Genomic DNA, 14,129 nt, shown 5'->3' with positions numbered 1-14,129 from the left:
TAACTGCTTTGCAAATCCTACTAAAGCGTTTCTTCCTCCGAATTAGCCCTGTTTGTGTCACAGTACGTTGGCTTTTGGAATATCCAGTATGGAAACACTGGTCTTGCAGAAACTCCTCAGTGTTCAACTATCTGTGGACGTCCTGAAACCAACCCTCGATTTCATTTTATCTTAATGTGGTCAACCAGCGGCTTCGTATTGCCGACGGAGAGTCTTCAGATCAGAATTCTCGTGTTCTGGGCGGGATGCAAGACTTGTGGAGAAAAGAACTTGCCGCCGTCTTGTAAAAGTATAAGCAAATGATAGCTCGGGCAGCTCTCACCCAAAGTATATGGCTGCTCCCCATGACCACATGCCCGTCACTGTACCCCAACGTAGAATGGAGATACGCGATGCCGGGTTCTTCCAGAGTGGTCCTCTCACAGTTTGCAATCTCGATATCTCGGATAAGTGAATCATTCCGATCATCTCCCGATGATTCATACCCATACGTGTGAGTTTACCATCCAAGGTAAAATCTAGACTGCGGTACAAAGGTTTTTAAAGCTCGCGCACAGCGTTCTGCCAACCCACAAGGACAATCTCAGAATTTAGAGTAGAGCCAACTGCGAAACTCTGGTTTTGATACATAAGCCACTCCTGGACGCACAACAGGGAAGACAGCCATTACCCCGAGATAGATAACATATTGAAATTGACCTAGGGTTTGGGAAAGGGCCTTAACGCTCTAGAGGACATATGGCGGGTCATCGATACTCCCGGCCTCCATGCCCCCACCCACTCCTCTCCAACCTCTGATTTGCTTCAATCCAGTAAGCCTCCCCGGGGTGTCCTTCTTCCTTTTTCTTCATTTTAACCTCTATGTGTACATACATGAATCAATACTCGTTTTCCGTTGAGGGACCGACCTCGACCCAAGGGCAATGGCAGGATTTACCGGACCGAAGCCTATGCGACGAACTCGCGGTGCTCTTCGGTCTGCTTATCCTCCACCTGAAGCTGTCCACCGTTGCCTCCGGCTAGTGCAAGCTCTGCATGCTGCTTGCGAAGCTTCCGTGCTGCTCGGACGGGGTGCAGAATGTTGCGGCTGTCGAGGAAGATGTTGTCGATGGCCTCGAGATGAAGGCCCTCTGTCTCGGGGAAGAGAAAGTAGACCACTATCATGCGATTTAGCCTCGCTTTGAAAACGACCCTAGCAGTACCGAAGACGATGCGCTCAAGGGGGCGGAGGAAACAAAAAAGGAGGAAGGAGCGGAAGAATGAGCCACAACACAATCAACGAAGAGTGGGACGTACTCGGCACAAGAAGGACAAGGTTAATCACCGCATAGACCAGAAAGTACTTCCAGCCCAGAGAGCTGAAGCCACTTGGGGTAACCTCGACGACGAGGAAGTTGAACGTCCACGAGGAGGCGGTCGACATGCCGGTGATCTGGGTTCGGACGGCAAGAGGCGCGATCTCTGAACAGTAGAGGTAAGTCAACCCGATGCATCCGGTGACATAGAAGAACACGTAGATGAAGATGAAAACCACGGCGGTGTCCATGGCTGCCTTGTTGCTACTGTTCTGAGACATACAGCCCGCCATGACCGCCATGCAGATGCCCATTCCTACGAAGGAGAGGATCAGCAGCTTCCGGCGGCCGGCTTTGTCGACGGTGAGGGCGCCGAAGGGGCTGATTAGGATTTTCCTTTGTGTGTGGAGAATCGTTAGCTTTTTTTTGAGGTTTGTAAGAGCTTCTTCTTGTCGTTTTCGGTGATGATACATACCAGGTAAACAGCACGGCTGACATGAGCAGCGCTAGCTTGGAATCCATGCCGAGAAATTCCTTGAAGATGGTACTTTGATAGAAAGTGATGGCGTTCTGCCCGCACATTTGCTGCGCCATTTGCGTGGCAATGGCAATGAAAGCCCCATTACCGAAGCGTGAGGGCCCGTTTCGAAAGATGTCCTGAAAGGAGCCCTGGCCAGTTTCTTGCAGGGATGACTCGATCTCCTCCACTTGGTGGACCACTGCATACTCGTGGGAGACTCATCGAGAAGGATGGCTAGCACTTCGCGGGCCTCGTCGATCCGACCTACTTTAATGAGCCATCTTGGCTATCACCTATTGTTAGCTGGTATTCTTAGGGGTTGACAGCTAAGCATAGGCTTACCGATTCCGGCCAAAAGGGGGTGAATATTAGAGATATCAGACAGAGGAGGCACGGAAGAGCGAGCGGCAGGCGCCAGACGACGGAGCCCTCAGCGAAGGCGAGGCCATATTCCAGCCAACCCGCCACGGCCAGACCGATGGCCAGGAACCCGCTTTGAAGCATCACAATAAAGCCTCGAAGCTTGGGGGTAGTGGTCTCGCTTTGCCTATTTCTCGCACCCAACATGCTCTCTTCAGCGAACTGGTAGACAAACAAGGGATTTACGACATAAATGGGGTTCCTACCAATTCGGCCCTGTAGCCGTCACCGCGCCGAATCCCAGCCCGGTGATGAACCGCCCAACAATCAGGTGTGCCAGCACAAAGGCCGTACTCTGAAGAATCGAGCCAACAATCGTGATCGCCAACCCCAGGATGAAGGTTCGTTTCCTGCCCAGGCGATCACCGACCCCGATACAGGCGATGGCACTGAAAAGACATCCCAGGTTGAAGAGAGCCACCACCGTGCCCTCGATCCTGGAGTTCTCGGCGTTCGTGGCTCCAGTGGTGTTCACCGTGTCGAGCTGGGGGGAAGGTATCCACCCATGACTGTCGGTTGACGATGCCGCTGGACACCGCGTTCAGGTACCCGAAGCAGATGTAGGCGGGGATGATGACCGTCGCGATGTGGCCTATGGTAACTTTGTTCCCCCTTAGCCCGAATGCGTGGCCCATTCTGCTGGGTTTAGGTTGGAGATTGGGGACTAGAAGGTGCGGATATGGATTCACGATCAGGGTGGTTGGGAGGTCGTGGTAGGGGTAGAAAAGTCTTGTTCAGGGGTCAAAAACAGCAAGAAGAAATATCTTTCTATATTCAAGCATAATGATGAAGAAAAACAACCATAATTTCAGAAAGGAGATATGGGGGGAAAGCCTGGGGTCAGACATCACTCCCCCCGGGGGTGGAGAGGAGTGCTGTCACGTTCAGCATGGAGAAAGGCATATTTGATCCACTTTTGTCTCACCCCGCGCCTCATCCAATGCCCTTGGGACAGCTGTATGCGGACGTATTTGTGGAGTTGTATTACTCTTTGAATTGGACCCAGAAACCAGGGTGCGCGGAAACTTTCGATCCCGGGGGACTCGGTTCGGTGTAGAAGCTGATCTGGGCAAAGCTTAACTCCAGCTTCAGGAGGTGGGCTAGAATCTTATAGGTAACGCCAAATAACTGAGAAATGCTCATCCAAGGACTGAATGGGCGTACGAATAATGAGTCTATTTGGCAACAAGAATGGTACGCTCATACAATACCAACGGCGTAGGAAAAATGTTGTCGAGGCTATGTCGTCATGTCAATGGGGATCAGCTTCCAAGTTCGGCTAAACGAAGGGTGTGAGCCAACAGGATAACCGCCTTTATGGCGCCGAGTGTCGCTCGCTTGTAAGCTAGGCTGGGGTTATGGTCTGGACTGTGATAATAATCATCATTCACTTCCACCTCCGCTGGCAAAGCGGGTGGATTAGGGCTCTTTTCCGCCTCCGACGGCGGAAAAGCCTCAGGTGGCCCCAGTTCTCCGTCGCCGCCATCTAGCTAGATATGTTTCGCGGATTGCTCCGTTACCTTTGCCGCATGATATACTGACAGGTTCATAGTCTGCGTTTGGCAGAGCCTTCTTCCGAGAAGACGTGTGACAGGGTCAATCCGCTGCATCTCGTGGATCGGGCTCAACATCAAACAAGAAGTCACGAGATGAGGGCTTTTGAAACTGATACAGCAAGCTACTCGTACCAATTTGCAGTACTCCTATTTTTTATAGTAAACTTATAGTATTTTTAAGAATTATTATTTTACTGCTTAACAGACCGTCTTTTTTTCTAACTAATCCTAATATAAAAATTATATATAAGATTTTGTAATAAAGAATTCTAACTTATTAGTTCTTTGGTCTAAAATATTCTAAGACTCTGATAATTCTAATAATTCTAATATAACTTATAGTTGTATATCTTTATCAAAACTAGACAGTTTAAAAGACTAAAATAATACTGTCGGCAGAATTGGGTTATTGCAAATTGGCACGAGTAGCCCACTGTAACTGAAGGCAATGATATTTGTGGAGACCGGTGGGAGGTGAAGCAGGGCCTGTTGATTCCTCTACATGTCACTGCAGCCGGGTAGGCGGTGAGCTGGCACTTCAGGCACCAAGGCCCAGGGCCGCCGTCAATATTATCTGGGTAGTCGTGGCAATCCGTTAAGAAGAACCACATCCCTAAGAATACACCGGGATCGCGACAATTGTCTCATAATTGAGGAAACATTACATATGCTCCATTGATCAAGGGTGTAAGCACACATCCTGGCACCACAAATTATCTCAGCAAGCTTTGTGAGATTGACTGGTCAGGGTTGAATTCCATTTTCACCTCAGTTGCCCTGCAGGTAAGGTATCTCTGTACTGATTCTCTCATGAGACTATCCGACTCCGATTCTGGTGTTCAGTGCAGACCGTCTGTACTCTGCCCTGCCAGGTTGATCTCCAGCCTTGTCTTTTTGGGTTCTCATGCTTCAACTTCCGCATCCTCAATCCATCAATCATTGACGTCAATAATACCGGCACAAATCACACGAGGCAGTGGCGGCTCTCAGCACGCTAGCACGCCAAGTGGTCTATCTTCATCCGGGGATACAAGCTGCCATTGATAATAAAAAGCTATTCATTTGGACATTCTCAGGCCAAAGGCCACCGAGGTTGGCGGCGAGACGCAGCATGGCCACTGAGGCCGCAGGGACGCCAACTGATTCCAAGGTGTACACAACGCGTGTGTTTCTCTAATGACCGCCCACTGCGAGGTTCAAACCTGACAAACTGGGAATCTTGTCCACTAAGTCCGTCATAATCTCTTTCCAGACTATGCCCCTGACTTTTAAAGCAGTCTGGCTGCGTAGGTTGGGTGCTGATAACCTGAGGTTCTGACATGTTAATTGATCGTCTAAGGCACAACTTAAGAGGTGAACGGAGCCGGAGCAGCCATACCTGCGGTACTCGTCTTCCGTAAACAGGGACTGGATGTATTTACCCTGCCGGACCCGCGTTAGCCATCGCCCGATAAAGTCTACCATAGAACGCGTCATAGTCAGAAAGAGGACTCACATGTTCATCGATAGATGTCCTCGCCGCCTTGACGTAGAACCTCGCCCCGAAGTCCGCAGACTTGCCGAGAAGCCTTTGATGAATTGGTACGAGGACCTTCAGCCAGCGAGAGCTTTCCGCCATTGACCGGCCAAGGCTAGTTGATACGAGCCCGGGGCAAACGGTGTTGACGACCACATTGACTCTGCTCAAAACAATTTAGCACATGCATGGAAAGAGGATATGGGGAAGAGGAATGATCTTACCTTCCGTCCGCCCTCACAGCTCTCTCGCACAGGCTCTCGACCGCGTAGGTCAGCGCGAGCTTGCTGACTGCGTAGTTTGGATCCAGCACACCGCGGGGCCAATTCTGCTCGTCGCTAAAGTATTTCAGGAGTCCGCCTGTTTGGGCGGCGTATTCCTCCCAGGGGGTGATGTCAGGGTCGAGGTGGTCGCGCGAGGTCACGAAGACGATGTGCGGTGGGCCGCTTTCGGCCTGAGAGGTTGGTTGCTGACCCATCCACTCCAGCAGAAGAAGTCCCAGGAGCGTGGTGCTCAATGTATTGACTTGGATTGTTTGCTCCCTTCACCAGACATACTGAGCTTGCATTAATCTGTGAACCAGAGACGCTGAACGTACCAGCCTTCTGGGCTGAGCTTGAAGTCAACGTTGATCAGACCCGCGTTTAGAACCGCGACATCAAGATGCCCTGCGCAACTTGCCGTCTGTTGCTTCAACTGAGAGACGAAAGAGACACAGGATGAGTATCGGCTCATATCCAACTCCAGAACCTGGACTCTTCCCTGGCCGACGATCCCCGTGCATGTCTCGACATATTCGGCTGCTGTGTGACCGTTAACTAGGTTTCGCGCGGTGAGGATGAGGTTTGCGCCCAGGTTTGCGAAGTGAACGGCGGCTGCGCGACCGAGACCGGAATTTGCCCCTGTGATGAGGACTGTCTGGCCCTGGAATGAGTCTGAGGGAGGGAGAGGCTCGCCCCAGAGCTTATCGCATACGCGCCGGGGTAGGAGGAATACCATGATTCGAGGATGCGTCGGCAAAGAAGGGTGCTTCGTTGATTGACTTCAACAAAGTAGGTACTGTACACGACCTTGGGACTGTACATCTTCTCGACTCGAGATGGTGGGCGGCTTTCGGTTGTCTGGGAGTCCTGACAACGCTACTGTGTTGTCATCCCGTCAGCCAGTGCTTTACTCGGCTTATGCTGTCAGCCAGAGATAGATCTCCCGGTCAGACTCGGCTGATTCCTTGTAAGCGATGGTATTCTGCGAGCAGTCATCATATTATCATTGTTGGGGGTTCATTGTACATAAGCTACTAGTGTACAGCACCCACATGTTCTCGCAATAGTGCATGATGGCAGATACCACTATTCACAGCGAGGGCTTCACCTCCGAAACCATTCTCGTCCGTGTCTCAGACAATGCAGGTATAGCGCCCTGTTCAACGCCACAAAGGACAACAGACTTAAAATTACAATGCTGACATGTTTCTTCCTTGATACGCAGTTCCCGAAAGCGTTTTCTGTCGCTGGCGAAGATGCGCAACAGCCTCGAGTGAATACTTCCACGCCATTGACCTCTTCTTCAGAGTCAGCCATCCACAGACCGAGCGGTCTGAGCAAGCCAAATCCCTCGAAGGAGAAGGAAGCGCACTGGAAACGCTAGTGCGCCAAGCTCGCAAGATCGTCGACAACGGACATAGCCCCCGGCGAAGCGACATTGTTGCCAAGGTGATCCTATCACCCAGGGCCGGATACCTTTGTCGAAGCGACATTCTCGACCTTCGCATGCGCCATTCTGAGTTCATCTCCGCGGTGATCCGATTCACAGACTGCCAAGACTATCTCCTCGGATCAGGTGGGAGAGAAGGAGAAGAAGAAGCAAGCATTCTCCCACTCCTCGCCTCGTCGCCTGGAGCACTGCTACTCAAGCAGTCGACGCACGACTCCTCTCCCCTCGACACCCTGCAACTGCTCCAAGACGACCTCGCGATGCGGCTATCCTTCCCATGGATACTTCCCACCCAGCCCAAGCCGCGCAGGGTAGCCGTTATCGGTGGACGGGGCATGTACGACGTCCACGGGAGAACCTACGGGTCGCAGGGCTTCTTCGAGGCGGCGCACGCGCTGGGGGTGTCGCTGATTGTCCTGGACCAGCATGACCACTGGCTCGCGGGCGAGGCTTACGCGCATCTTCGCGAGGAGTTCATCGCACTGGACCTCTCCGCTCGGGCGAACCTCCCCGAGCGCATCGCCGCAGCCGTCCGTGGCCGGGCCATCGACGGGATTGTCACTTTTACCGACGAGTACGTCGTGACAACGGCCGAGGCGGCCGAATCTCTAGGGTTGCCGACTGAGCCAGCGGCGGCGATGCGGCAGGCGCATCACAAGCACGAGATGCGACGGTTGCTGCTCTCGCAGCAGCAGCAGACCGACAACAACAAGAACAACAATGCCAGGAGCACCCAAGTTCAGGCGATCCACCTCCATAGCGCGGCCCAACTGGACCACCCTCCCCCTGCCCTCGCCAACCAGCTCGCCGCCCTGCAGTACCCGCTGGTCGTCAAGCCCTGCCGGGGCCAGTTCTCCACCGGCGTGATGAAGGTCGCCGACGAGGCCAGCCTGCGGCAGGCGGCTGCAATCCTAGGGCGAAAGGATCCCCGCCTCGCCGAGCAAGGCATCCTGCTTGAAACGTACGTCGCGGGGCCAGAGCTGGACGCCAACTTCGTCCTCCTGGACGGCGTCGTGTTGTTTCTGGAGGTGACGGACAACTTTCCGTGCTCCGGTGACGATCGATCGGCCACGCTGGAGGCCAACTTCGCCGAGACGCTGCAGATCTCCAACACGCGGCTCCCAGCCCGCGAGATCGAGGTGATCCGCGAGAAGCTCGGCCGGAGTCTCCGGGCGCTGGGCTTGCGGTCAGGCGTGTTCCACGTCGAGGCGCGCATGCGCAATTCCGCCATGCGGTATGAACGGGTGGTGGAGAGTGTTGTGCGGGACGACAGCAGCGAGGGGAAAGGTGGTGGTGCTGGTATCAGCGACAGCGGCAGCGGCCGCATCATGATCATGGATCTCATTCTAGGTGGAGAATCCGAGGAGCTCACGCCTCCCCCGTCACCCCCAGTTCCCCAACCCGACCCCTTCCTCATTGAGGTCAACGTCCGTCCTCCCGGCACGGGAGGTACTTGGTCGACCCTGTATACTTACGGTGTAGACCTTGGCGCCCTCCAGCTCCTGCGCGCGCTGAACGATCACGAACGTTTCCGCGCGCTGTCGAGCCCGTTTCGCGTTCCTAGAGGGCAGCATCATCCCGGCGACGGCGGGGGCGCGCAGTACTGGAACGCGCACTGCATGGTTCCCGTGCATCGCGACTGGGTGCGGGTCCCCGCCGACTTCTTTGAACGGGTGTACCAAGCGATCCCCGAAATCGTGCCGTACGTGTCACGGGCGGAGTTGTCGGTCGAACCAGGAACACTGGTCCCGTCGGCTGGGGAGGTCCCGTGGATTGGCTATCTGCTGATGCATTCCAGAGTCAGTCGACGGCATTTGCTAGGGATGTATGCGCGGTTTGCGGGGGCTTGTAGGGCAGTTTTGGACGCTACGAGTGGGGATAAGCTTCTTGTCTCTTAGTGCTTGGTTTTTGTTGGACTTATCTCGCCATCGAGGGTGCAAATAGACATCACCACGATTCCATCCACGACTCCAGTGAGATTTAATTAGCTAGTGCCAGAATGGAAGCTAGTGATAAGAAACAAAATATTACATGGTCGTTACGCACCAGCAGCGGCCACTAGTTCCCCGAACCTCGTCCCAGGCGCCTCTTTTAGGGCTACGGGATTCCCCACCTCGACCACCTCCCCACGGTCCATCACCACCACCTGGTCAAAGTCCATAATCATTTCGAGCCGATGGCTAACCGCAAGAATCGTGTACGCCTCGAACTCTGCCCGAATGATCTCCTGCATCGTCCGCTCGGTCTCGCGGTCCACGCTGGAGCTGACCTCATCCAAGAGGAGGATCCCCCTTTGCTCTGCACTGCTGGATCCCGCGTCCGGGGAGGAAGGAGAATGTGCACGCTGGCGGATCTTAGCACGGAGAACAGCCCGTCCCAGCGAGAAAAGCTGCCTCTGCCCGGCGCTCATGGTCCCCGCCGTGACCGGTGCCAACAGCCCCTCCGTCCGTTCTTGCACGAACTCCCACATCCGGACCGCTTCTAGAACCTGCTGGCATTCCGCCTGGGTGGCTGTATTGGTTGGGTCGAGATTCGCCAGGAAGGACGAGCCGTCGGGCAGGAAAACCGGGTCCTGGGGGACGGCGATGAGGCGTTCGCGAAGGGTCGCACGGTGGATGCGGTGCAGCGGGAGTTTGTCGATCAGAATCGGAGACCTCTGGTCTTGGCCATCACCAAGGTTGCTCTCGGGGTCGATCGGGGCCGGCAGTGGATCGAGGAGCTTCAACAGGAGAGCGAGGAAGCTGGATTTGCCGCTGCCGGTGCGGCCGCAGATGGCAACCTTTTCCCCTGGGTAGATGGTGAAGGTGATATTCCTGAGAGCTAAGGTTTGCAATTTGGTCGTGGCGCCAGAGACTCTCGCGGAGTTAGAATCGGACTCAGAGTCGGATTCAGACCCGGTGGTAGACTGATATCTGGCGGATACACCACGCAACTCGACCAGCCCGCGATCCGGCCACTTGGCGTCTGGCACGATGTCCTCCTCTCCGGGAGCGTCACGGTCCTCCGGCATGACGGTCTCGTTGAAGGTCTTCAGTCTGGCGATCGCGCCGATGGAGGTCTCGAGTCGGGTGTAATAAATCACGATCCCGGATAAGCTCTCGCCGAAGGTCATGAGCGAGTACATGGATGCACCGGCGAAGGCCGAGTTAGAATGCAGCCGGACAGCCAGCTTCGTCAGGACCGCCGCGATGACCATCACAACAAGATCCAGAACCAGATTCAGCCACTCCTGAATCATAAGGAGCAGATACGCCGCGCGCTGGCTGGAGTCCACGAGACGGGCGTTCTTGTGGATGTCCTCCGGGACGAACCCGAAGGCGCGCAGTGTGGCGATTCCTTTGAGAGTGTCAAGAAAATGGGTGTAGAGCGGGCTCTTGGCCTCTAGGTCGAGCAGTCGCAGCTGTCGCGACGTGCGGAGGTAGTACTTTTGCACGAAGTAGAGCAACGCGCCTAGGATCGGGTAGCTGATGGCCAGGTAGACCGATGAGGTGAGCATCACCGCGGCTTGGCCGATCGACTGAAAGACGCAAAAGAGGGTGTTGAGGGTCGCCTCGGGGAGTTCGGTGTCGATCAGGTTGAGATCTTGGGAGAAGAGGTTCGTGACCACCCCGGTGTCGGTATTAGTGAAGAAGGCGAGTGGTGCACGAATTAGAGTACGTAGGGCTTGCTGGTGGAGGTTGGCGCCGGCTTTCTTTACAGAGATGATGAAGAGTGTTACCCCCAGGAGGAGGAGGGCTATGATGGCACAGATCTGCAAGACGGCATAGATCCCCGCATAGTAGGAGTCGGAGTGTGCAGGATGAGTGGACTCGGCGGCGTCACTCCAGTATGTGAGCCCTGCATTTATCAAATTAGTTGTTGAGTATATTGGAGATAGAGGGGAGCGGAGACGCACAGATGGTTGGGTAATTGGTGAACAGACCCCACAGGGCCGCAAAGAAAAGGCTACAAACCGCCACAAACCATCCCATGCTTTTGAGATATAGCTTATAGACGGTGGCGTCACCTACCTGCCGCGCGGCGGCCGCGGCTGGGGCAATTGGGGTAGATGATTGCGTGCTGTGGACAGTGATCGCACGTTCGAGTTTCTTGTCAGCCCCCGGTTGGCTCTCATTTTCGGGATGAAGGCCAGGACTAGGCTCATCGCCAGCAATGATATCCTCGCCTCCCTGCTTTAGTCCCACCTCCAAACACTGAACATAACCCCCGCGGGTCGACAAATCGACGAAGGTGCCCTGCTCTGCAACGCTGCCATTTCCGAGCGCAATGATGTAGTCCGCAGTCGGGAGATGCCGAACACTGTGGGTGCACAAGACCACCGTCGACCCCCGTCGTCGCATGAGACCATCCGGTCCAAAGACCTGACGAAAGACTTTCTCCTCGGTATCAGCGTCCAGGCCGCTAAATACATCGTCCAAGACCAAAAGGTCGGACGGTAAGTATAATGCTCGCGCAAGAGACAGACGCTGCTTCTGCCCGCCCGACAACGCTACACCATCCGACCCGATGTTCGTCTGATCCCCCTGGGATAGAGTGGCAAGATCGAAGCGCAGGGAAGTGGCTTCAATGACTTGGTCATACCGCTCGCGGTCAAAAGGAGTGAATCCGATGATGTTCTCTCGGATCGTACCGTTCCAGAGAAAAGCGGTTTGTTCACAGAAGCCGACGTGGCGTGGGGAAGTCTGCGTAGCGATGCTACCTTCGCTGAAGGGCATTTCACCTAGAAGGGCCTTGCAGAACGTGGATTTACCAGAGCCGACAGGGCCGACGACCATCGTAAGGGCCGAACCGGGGATATGAGTATTGATATTGTTCAAGACAAACTTGTCTGCTTTCCATCCAAATTTCGCGTCTCGAATGACAATGGAGTTGGAATTCTTCTCCATGCCGCGGGTCTGGGCTTCGACCATGGGCTGTCGATAGTCCCGACGAGGCTCCAGTTCCAAAAATGCTTGAATCCGACCCAAGCAGGCCAGGCCCGAAACAAGCTCTGGGACGGACTGGAAGAGCTGCGACAGCGGCTGAGTCAACAGAGTCAGGAATGAAAGACCGGTGAACATGGTCGAAGCATTTAGCGTCTTCTGGGCAAAGGCGAAGGTCAGCGGAGGGCTGATCAACTGCGGCATAAAAGCGAAGACGGCGGCGATAATCATTATCCTGCGGTATCGGGCACCAGCGGCTAGTTCGTCGACACGGAGCTGCTGCACGTACGCTGCCACGGGACCAGCGAGGCCGGATATCTTGAGTGGTTTCATGCTGGCGATGACGGTGGCTGTAAGCCCAACTCGCTTCTGCACCCCGGACATCCAGGATCGCTGTGAGTCCCCGGTGAAGTTGATTAGGATTCCTAATCCAACGAAGCAAACTATCACCACGCCTACGGGGGCAACGAACACTACCCCGAGTTGCCGATAGAGCATCCAGGCGGCGATACCGGCCTGAATCAAGCTCGCCCATGTCTCGTGCACGAAGCGAAGACCCATTCGGATGCGTTCCATATCGGTGCTCATGAGTGTCAGCGCAGCGCTATCGTCACCTGATCCCAGCCGAGCTCTCGTGGCGGCTCTAAACGTCTCGGTGACTAGTATGGAGCGGACCATTGTTCGCAGTCGGTGGTGGCAGTACCAGTACAAGCCGTAGGAGATTCCAATCCCGGAGTAGATGAGTATGGCAGCGCCGATAAGCCCATATCCTGCATTCGGATCGGGCTCTGCCTGAGACAGATACGTGACGAGACTCTCGATAAATAGAGGTTGGCAGATGTAGAACGCAATCAAAGCCGCCCGCGGAGGAATAGGCAGGAGCAGTTGCACCCACAGTGTACGTACTAGTACCTTCAGAAGGCCGAATTTATCCCCCTTCAGTTTATTGTAGTCCATCTTCTTTGCGAATTCCTCATGCAGCGCTTGTGCGGCGAAAGTGCTATCGAGCGGGTAGAGGCTTTCGATGGTGAAGGTATGTCTATAACCAGCCAAAAAGAGCTTGTTTAGCCAGAAGAAAACGCCTAGGGAGAATATTCCGCTCGTTTCTTCGGGGCTGTGTTTCGTTGCATCCCAGGTCACCCATCTCGCCTTTTGCCAGGCCTCCAATACCAGGATAGCGGTCTTGAGCCCGACCGATGCACAGAAAATACTGCTATACGCGACCTCGAAATCATGGTCTGACGACAGGAATAGAGTTCTTGCTCGGGAAATGTCCAGGAGAAGGGTAAGAAATAAGTAGCTGTTGAGCAGCATCGAGGGTCTAGGGCTGCGGCTGTGGTCCACCACACTCATCGTGAGCATGAAGAGGGCCGATAGCAGCTGAAGGATGGAAGAAGCGATGAACATGCGGCTAATATGGAAGGATCCAACCGCGGCGAAAATGAGGAGAGCAAGTTCCAAGCCAGCGTAGATTACGATGGCACCCTAAGCAGTCAGTGGGGAGAAACTGTTTACATAGTAATAGAGGACATACTGTTTTGATGAACTGCAGAAGGGGCGCATTCACCACGACGGGCTTGCGTATCCGTGTTAGAGTTCGCCATAGCGATGATGGAATAAACAAGATGGAGGGAATAATCGAGAAAAAGAGACTCTCAAATTGAAGGTTGAAGTCAAATTGTTTTTGGTTGAGGTGGAGCATGTTGCCCTCCCCATTTGTGAAGGGCATTTTGTGGACAGTGACTCCCGCTCCTGCGGATTTCTGCTCTCGGGGGCAGAAACAGGGGAAGGAAGAGTTTCGGCGTGGGGAGAGTAAGAACTGACGGTGGGGTCGCATTATATTGAAGTGCAGTGGCTAGCGCACACGCCATTGTGTGTGACAAGCCCCAATCACCAGTCGGGAGTTGATGCAGGGGTCAGTTAGTACATACAAGTACTGTACCTAGTACTATTATGTGGGCAATTTCTTATCTGGCACTCGCTATAGGCCAACGGAACAAGACGCTCCGACTTATTTTTTCAGGCGCTCGATCAAGATCAGTATTGTGAGATGTCTACGGAGTACTAGGTACCTAGTCGTAAATTAGTCTCTCTAGTCAGGCAGTTAGTCTGAATCTAGACCCTCGGGGCACATACATAGTATCAGGCAATTCGTACCCGTCAGCAGCGCCTTTTTCAGCTGTCAGC

The 14,129-nt window shown here is 54.2% G+C and overlaps 5 protein-coding genes across 5 annotated transcripts; 2 read left to right on the top strand and 3 right to left on the bottom strand.

Moving 5' to 3' along the window:
• Positions 1 to 948: 948 nt before the first annotated feature.
• Positions 949 to 2,870, bottom strand: BO95DRAFT_451747 (general substrate transporter; the record flags this gene model as incomplete). The annotated part of the gene is given in 7 exon segments (XM_025588104.1): positions 949 to 1,157; positions 1,297 to 1,676; positions 1,771 to 2,002; positions 2,023 to 2,101; positions 2,158 to 2,362; positions 2,442 to 2,719; positions 2,739 to 2,870. The coding sequence occupies 7 exon segments, from the start codon at positions 2,868 to 2,870 to the stop codon at positions 949 to 951; spliced, it is 1,515 nt and encodes a 504-aa protein (XP_025444092.1).
• A 1,631-nt stretch (positions 2,871 to 4,501) lies between these two features.
• Positions 4,502 to 4,899, top strand: BO95DRAFT_79812 (uncharacterized protein). The gene has a single exon (XM_025592226.1). The coding sequence runs from the start codon at positions 4,602 to 4,604 to the stop codon at positions 4,833 to 4,835; it is 234 nt and encodes a 77-aa protein (XP_025444091.1). The 5' UTR covers positions 4,502 to 4,601; the 3' UTR covers positions 4,836 to 4,899.
• On the bottom strand, positions 4,714 to 6,306 carry BO95DRAFT_480772 (putative short chain dehydrogenase/ reductase; the record flags this gene model as incomplete). Its single annotated transcript, XM_025590162.1, has 5 exons — positions 4,714 to 5,097; positions 5,170 to 5,213; positions 5,287 to 5,470; positions 5,532 to 5,849; positions 5,906 to 6,306. 5 exons carry the CDS (start codon positions 6,304 to 6,306, stop codon positions 4,965 to 4,967), a joined length of 1,080 nt encoding a protein of 359 aa, XP_025444090.1. The 3' UTR covers positions 4,714 to 4,964.
• A 626-nt stretch (positions 6,307 to 6,932) lies between these two features.
• BO95DRAFT_358634 (uncharacterized protein) lies at positions 6,933 to 8,918 on the top strand (the record flags this gene model as incomplete). The annotated part of the gene is made up of 2 exons (XM_025582414.1): positions 6,933 to 8,313; positions 8,413 to 8,918. Coding segments are annotated over 2 exons (1,887 nt in total), but the record flags the coding sequence as incomplete, so codon positions are not given.
• Positions 8,919 to 8,988: 70 nt separating this feature from the next.
• On the bottom strand, positions 8,989 to 13,738 carry BO95DRAFT_79787 (putative ABC multidrug transporter). Its single transcript, XM_025592225.1, has 3 exons — positions 13,477 to 13,738; positions 10,916 to 13,427; positions 8,989 to 10,857 (listed from the first exon to the last, which is right to left on the bottom strand). The coding sequence occupies exons 1-3, from the start codon at positions 13,669 to 13,671 to the stop codon at positions 9,059 to 9,061; spliced, it is 4,506 nt and encodes a 1,501-aa protein (XP_025444088.1). The 5' UTR covers positions 13,672 to 13,738; the 3' UTR covers positions 8,989 to 9,058.
• Positions 13,739 to 14,129: the final 391 nt, after the last annotated feature.

The sequence above is a fragment of the Aspergillus brunneoviolaceus genome (genome assembly GCF_003184695.1).
Source record: "Aspergillus brunneoviolaceus CBS 621.78 unplaced genomic scaffold BO95scaffold_20, whole genome shotgun sequence".
In the NCBI taxonomy this organism is placed as follows: domain Eukaryota; kingdom Fungi; phylum Ascomycota; class Eurotiomycetes; order Eurotiales; family Aspergillaceae; genus Aspergillus; species Aspergillus brunneoviolaceus.
This window is presented reverse-complemented; position numbering and strand designations above follow the sequence as displayed.

Bases quoted from the DNA above. Each gene is read 5' to 3' on its own strand.
- BO95DRAFT_79787 (XM_025592225.1), bottom strand. From the start codon at position 13,671: ATGCCCTTCACAAATGGGGAGGGCAACATGCTCCACCTCAACCAAAAA. The intron at 13,428-13,476 runs GTATGTCCTCTA...CTGACTGCTTAG, and splicing joins TTCTGCAGTTCATCAAAACA to GGTGCCATCGTAATCTACGC. The intron at 10,858-10,915 runs GTGCGTCTCCGC...TGATAAATGCAG, and splicing joins CACCAATTACCCAACCATCT to GGCTCACATACTGGAGTGAC.
- BO95DRAFT_79812 (XM_025592226.1), top strand. From the start codon at position 4,602: ATGAGACTATCCGACTCCGATTCTGGTGTTCAGTGCAGACCGTCTGTA.